At 41.5% G+C, this 6,594-nt stretch overlaps 1 protein-coding gene across 2 annotated transcripts in view; it reads right to left on the minus strand.

The window, feature by feature from the left end:
* The window catches only part of mob3a (MOB kinase activator 3A), a 12,955-nt gene extending 6,418 nt beyond the window's left edge, over positions 1–6,537 (minus strand). The window contains exons 1-2 of one of the 2 annotated variants that reach the window (XM_062998800.1): positions 6,305–6,537; positions 1–323 (exon numbers count right to left, since the gene is read on the minus strand). The exon at positions 1–323 is cut by the window's left edge and continues 178 nt beyond it. In XM_062998800.1, coding sequence (XP_062854870.1) covers positions 1–240 — 240 coding nt within the window. In that variant the 5' untranslated portion in view covers positions 241–323; positions 6,305–6,537. Of the gene's footprint in view, positions 324–646; positions 853–6,304 lie in introns of those variants that run through there. The other variant, XM_062998801.1, reaches the window with a different exon arrangement.
* Between the last annotated feature and the right edge of the window lie 57 nt (positions 6,538–6,594).

The following is a 6,594-nucleotide window of genomic DNA, read 5'->3' on the forward strand; positions in this document are numbered from 1 at the left end:
CTCGCTGATGGTGCCGTAGATCAGGTTGATGCGGTTGAAGAAGTCCACCACGTGCACGGCCACCCAGTCGTTCAGGTCCTCGCCGTGCGGGAGCTGCACCGCCAGCTTCAGGTCCAGGCCGGCGTTCAGGGACGCCTGCGCCTTCTTGTGCAGCTCGAAGCGTTGCGTGCCCGGCTCGAACTTCCGCTTGGGCCGGAACGTTCTGTCTTTGTTGAAGACTTGCTTCAGGGCCAAGGACATGTTGGGTTATGGAACGAGGACGGAGAAGAAATAAAGCAGGACGATTCGGAAAGGTTGGAGCTGGCAGGTCCTAGCAGGTCATGCTGCGGAAGGAAAAGAGAGAGAACGATCAGAGATTCAGAAGAACAACAGGTCTTCACCAGTCAAATCATTTAAATAATCAGACTTAGTCAAGCTCTGCACATGGGTTCATATCACCTAATCCTAACCAATGGGAACCAATGGGAAATATAAAAAAATAATATCAAATCTATATCAAAGGGCAGTGGTGGCTCAGTGGGTAACAGAATGCTTTTATTAACCACTGAGTATACAGTATATATACAGGGGTTGGACAATTTTAGCAGGGTAAGAGCACAGTTTTGCTCAAAATATTGCAATGCACACAACATTATGGGTGACATACCAGAGTTCAAAAGAGGACAAATTGTTGGTGCACGTCTTGCTGGTGCATCTGTGACCAAGACAGCAAGTCTTTGTGATGTATCAAGAGCCACGGTATCCAGGGTAATGTCAGCATACCACCAAGAAGGACAAACCACATCCAACAGGATTAACTGTGGACGCAAGAGGAAGCTGTCTGAAAGGGATGTTCGGGTGCTAACACGGATTGTATCCAAAAAACATAAAACCACGGCTGCCCAAATCACGGCAGAATTAAATGTGCACCTCAACTCTCCTGTTTCCACCAGAACTGTCCGTCGGGAGCTCCACAGGGTCAATATACACGGCCGGGCTGCTATAGCCAAACCTTCGGTCACTCGTGCCGATGCCAAACGTCGGTTTCAATGGTGCAAGGAGCGCAAATCTTGGGCTGTGGACAATGTGAAACATGTATTGTTCTCTGATGAGTCCAATCTGTTTTCCCCACATCCGGGAGAGTTACGGTGTGGAGAAGCCCCAAAGAAGCGTACCACCCAGACTGTTGCATGCCCAGAGTGAAGCATGGGGGTGGATCAGTGATGGTTTGGGCTGCCATATCATGGCATTCCCTTGGCCCAATACTTGTGCTAGATGGGCGCGTCACTGCCAAGGACTACCGAACCATTCTGGAGGACCATGTGCATCCAATGGTTCAAACATTGTATCCTGAAGGCGGTGCCGTGTATCAGGATGACAATGCACCAATACACACAGCAAGACTGGTGAAAGATTGGTTTGATGAACATGAAAGTGAAGTTGAACATCTCCCATGGCCTGCACAGTCACCAGATCTAAATATTATTGAGCCACTTTGGGGGGTTTTGGAGAAGCGAGTCAGGAAACGTTTTCCTCCACCAGCATCACGTAGTGACCTGGCCACTATCCTGCAAGAAGAATGGCTTAAAATCCCTCTGACCACTGTGCAGGACTTGTATATGTCATTTCCAAGACGAATTGATGCTGTATTGGCTGCAAAAGGAGGCCCTACACCATACTAATAAATTATTGTGGTCTAAAACCAGGTGTTTCAGTTATTTTGTCCAACCCCTGTATGTATACGCTCCACTTACCATATAGAAGCACTTTGTAGTTCTACAATTACTGACTGTAGTCCATCTGTTTCTCTGCACGCTTTGTTACCCCCTTTCACCCTGTTCTTCAATGGTCAGGACCCCCACAGGACCCCCACAGAGCAGGTATTATTTAGGTGGTGGATGATTCTCAGCACTGCAGTGACACTGACATGGTGGTGGTGTGTTAGTGTGTGTTGTGCTGGTATGAGTGGATCAGACACAGCAGTGCTCCTGGAGTTTTTAAACACCTCACTGTCACCGCTGGACTGAGAATCGTCCACCAACCAGAAACATCCAGCCAGCAGCGCCCCGTGGGCAGCAGCAGCAATAGATGAGCGATCGTCTCTGACTTTACATCTACGAGGTGGACCGACTAGGTAGGAGTGTCTAATAGAGAGGACAGTGAGTGGACACGGTGTTTAAAAACTCCAGCAGCGCCGCTGTGTCTGATCCACTCATACCAGCACAGCACACACTAACACACCACCACCATGTCAGTGTCACTGCAGTGCTGAGAATCATCCACCACCTAAATAATACCTGCTCTGTGGTGGTCCTGTGGGGGTCCTGACCATTGAAGAACAGGGTGAAAGGGGGTAACAAAGCATGTAGAGAAACAGACAGACTACAGTCAGTAATTGTAGAACTACAAAGTGCTTCTATATGGTAAGTGGAGCTGATAAAATGGACAGTGAGTGTAGAAACAAGGAGGTGGTTTTAATGTTATGGCTGATCAGTGTATATATAGTAATTGTATGACGCCCCTAGAGCCTCGGGATTGATAGTCCAACGCTTTACCTACTGGACTAGTAATCACAGGGTTTCCGGTTCACTTGCTACTGTTGGGCCCCTGAGCAAGTCCTTTAACCCTTAATTACTTGAACTGTATTTAGTCACAGTTGTAAGTTGCTTTGGATAAAGGCGTGCACTAAATGCTGTAAACATATCTGCTGGTTCATTCCTATAGTTGAATTTTCTTATAGATTCATTGTAATGTAGAGAAAACGCAGGTCCAGTCCGCACAACGGAGCGAGAGGCTATAAAACCCTCGACTAAAAATAACTAGTGCCATTCAGGGACAATAAGTCAGAAATAAAGAAGCGAGACCTGCGTGTGAGCGTGTAAAACAACTCTTAATGACTTCATGAGTGGATAAAAAGGGAACATGATAGGCTGCACTGGTGTCCAGTGGTATTAAAGAACCGGTCAGTGTGGCTGATTCATGTGGTGTAATCGGATGTAGTGTGTTTGGTCGTAATGAAAACACTGTAGACGCAGCACTATTGGTGGACTAGTAAGCAGAAGGTTGAGGTTTAAGTCCCACCACCACCAAGTTGCCTCTGTTGGCCCCCTGAGCAAGGCCCTCAACCCTCTCAAATTGCATTCACGTATAACTGTAAGCTGTTTTGGATTAAAGTATCCACTAAATGCTGTAAATGTAATTTTAATAGACTTTGAACACCCAGGCATGTGCTAGCTTAAATTTTATATATAAATAAAAACCTTTTCAATCTTTTCATGATTTTTTCCTCCCGTACAGGAGCACCCACCCTGACAAGTTCACTGCAGCAACAAGTAGAGACAAGCGAAAGGTGCCGCAGGTCTCAGAGGAACATTTTCTTACTTCTTGCTCATTTTCTCACCAACTGCTTGACGTCAGGATCATTAATCATTATATAGAAATGATAGATACACTATATTATCAAAAGTATTCGCTCGTCTGCCTTCACACGCATATGAACCTGAGTGACTCCCGTTCTTAATCCACAGGGTTTAATATGATGTCGCCACCCTTTGCAGCTATAACAGCTTCAACTCTTCTGGGAAGGCTTTCCATAAGGTTTAGGAGTGTGTTTATGGGAATTTTTGACCGTTCTTCCAAAAGCGCGTTTGTGAGGTCAGACACTGATGTTGGACGAGAAGACCTGGCTCACAGTCTCCGCTCTAATTCATCCCAAAGGTGTTCTATCTATCGGGTTGAGGTCAGGACTTTGTGCAGGCCGGTCAAGTTCTTCCACAGCGAACCGGCTCATCCACGTCTTTATGGAGCTTGTGCTTTGTGCACTGGTGCGCAGTCGTGTTGGAACAGGAAGGGGCCATCCCCAAACTGTTCCCACAAAATTAGGAGCATGAAATTGTCCAAAATCTCTTGGTGTGCTGAAGCATTAAGAGTTCCTTTCACTGGAACAACACTGGGAAATCGCCTGGCCTTCACATTTAGGGTCATCGTCTTATTAAAACTTTAAACGATCGGCTCGTCCGAGGGTGGCCGATCGATGTTCTGATTGGTTGAAAAGCTTAAGTACATGTTTTGTTTGCAGGCACATCTTTGATCTTTTATTTTAGCGGATGAGTTTTGTGTGGACTGTAGGAACCCGAGATCTGTGAGGTGCAGTTTATTGTTTATTATCACTGTGTAACTGTTGTTCATGCTGCGTTCAGGTCACCCTCAAACTGTTGGATTCTTATTTTACCGTCTTTATTATCGAGTTGATTATCTGTGCTGCACCAGTCTGTAGATCATTTGTGTTTTCGTTTACATCCCACATGCAAATGATGGAACTCATTTTACTGACTGTGGGTGTTTAGGTGTTTGTTTTGGCTCTGTAGCTTGTTTGCTACTCACTGTTAGAAATCTAAACTGTGGGGAATTGAACCCCTGAGCTAATACTGCTGCCCCTGACATAACGGGCGTATAGATACGTAATTACACTGAAACAGAATTAATATCCAGAATTATAATGAATCCAGTTAAAACAGTTACAGATAAATAAATAGTTGTTGAGTAACTAACACACGCCGCCTCCGATACGTGTGCAGTACCGACCGCTTCTTTTCACCTGCACAGGGTTCATACGGAGATCCGTACTGCGCACGGAGAGTCACTCACTGATCTCCATTATCCCCCGTCTCTGTGCAGCACCGTCGATCAGCCAGCAGAGGGCGTAACTGCAGCAGTAATGAGGAATCTCTCTTCAGCCATTATCCCGTCCCTACAGACACGCAGCCAATCGTGTGTCTGTGTAGGCGCCCGGCCGGCTGACAGCAGAGCTGAGATTAAAACTCGAGAGTTTGAAAGCTTGAGATCTTAGCATGGGTGGCATGTTTTATCACACACATCTATATATCTATAGCTGGATCTATCTGTCTGTCTGTCTATCTATCTATAATACTAATCTATCTATCTGTCTGTCTGTCTATCTATAATACTAATTTATCTATCTATCTATCTATCTATCTATCTATCTATCTATCTATCTATCTATCTATAATACTAATCTATCTATCTATCTGTCTGTCTGTCTGTCTATAATACTAATCTATCTATCTATCTATCTATCTATCTATCTATCTATCTATCTATCTATAATAGTAATCTATCTATCTATCTATCTATCTATCTATCTATCTATCTATAATAGTAATCTATCTATCTATCTATCTATCTATCTATCTATCTATCTATCTATCTATCTATCTATCTATCTATAATACGAATCTATCTATCTATCTATCTATCTATCTATCTATCTATCTATCTATCTATCTATCTATAATACTAATCTATCTATCTATCTATCTATCTATCTATCTATCTATCTATAATACTAATCTATCTATCTATCTATCTATCTATCTATCTATCTATCTATCTATCTATCTATAATACTAATCTATCTATCTATCTATCTATCTATCTATCTATCTATCTATCTATCTATCTATAATACTAATCTATCTATAATACTAATCTATCTATCTATCTATCTATCTATCTATCTATCTATCTATAATACTAATCTATCTATCTATCTATCTATCTATCTATCTATCTATCTATCTATCTATCTATAATACTAATCTATCTATCTATCTATCTATCTATCTATCTATCTATCTATCTATCTATAATACTAATCTATCTATCTATCTATCTATCTATCTATCTATCTATCTATCTATCTATCTATCTATCTATCTATACAGAACTGAATACTGTGTAGTGTCTTAATTAGGAGAAAGAAGAGAATAAATGTAATGATTCTGATGCCTCTTACTAGTGTACGTAAACTTTTGATTTGAACTATATGTGATCAGATAAAAAAAACAAAATGTATTTTTAAAGATTATAATACAATTAAATGAAAATAAATGATATATTTCATGTTTTTGATGATGTTAGATTGTTCCTCAGTAAAGGGCGTTTCTGGCTCCAGGGTGAATAAACTACCTGTTGGCACGATGGTTGGCACTGCCATCATATTTACACGTAGTTAGACTGAAATGTAATCCTGATATAAAGGAATGTTTAGTTTAATAGAGACTGAATGATTAAATGTGAATGATTTGGAACATTTTGACTTCGTTGCGTTTTTGTTTTGGTGTTAAAACCGAAAGAATTTTTTTGGTTCCATCTTCACTACAGAACACACAAATATTTAACAATATAAGAGTTTATACAGCAAAAAGCAGTAATAAATGTATGTTTTAACATATTAAACATAGTAAACATTGGTTAAAAGCTGACAACTCTGTTTCTGTCAGAAGTTGAACTGAACTAAACTTACCGAATGTACACTTTCCACTTCCGCTTCGAAATCCACCGCCTTTGGGCGTCTATGATCCGAATTTACTATCTATGAACGATTTAATCTACAGTAAAGCTACATTATTCACTTTAAAACTATTTCTACTGCATTATTATCAATACATCTGATATCTAAAACTTGTTAATGGTAGTAAAACGATGTTTAACAGAAGCAGAACCTCCTTGTTGAGTTGAACAGAGTTCGCTTTCTTCCTCCCTCAGTCAGTAACACAGACAGGACTTTACTGTACTCAGCCTGCTGTACACTCA

Source organism: Trichomycterus rosablanca, chromosome 7 (assembly GCF_030014385.1).
Source record: "Trichomycterus rosablanca isolate fTriRos1 chromosome 7, fTriRos1.hap1, whole genome shotgun sequence".
In the NCBI taxonomy this organism is placed as follows: domain Eukaryota; kingdom Metazoa; phylum Chordata; class Actinopteri; order Siluriformes; family Trichomycteridae; genus Trichomycterus; species Trichomycterus rosablanca.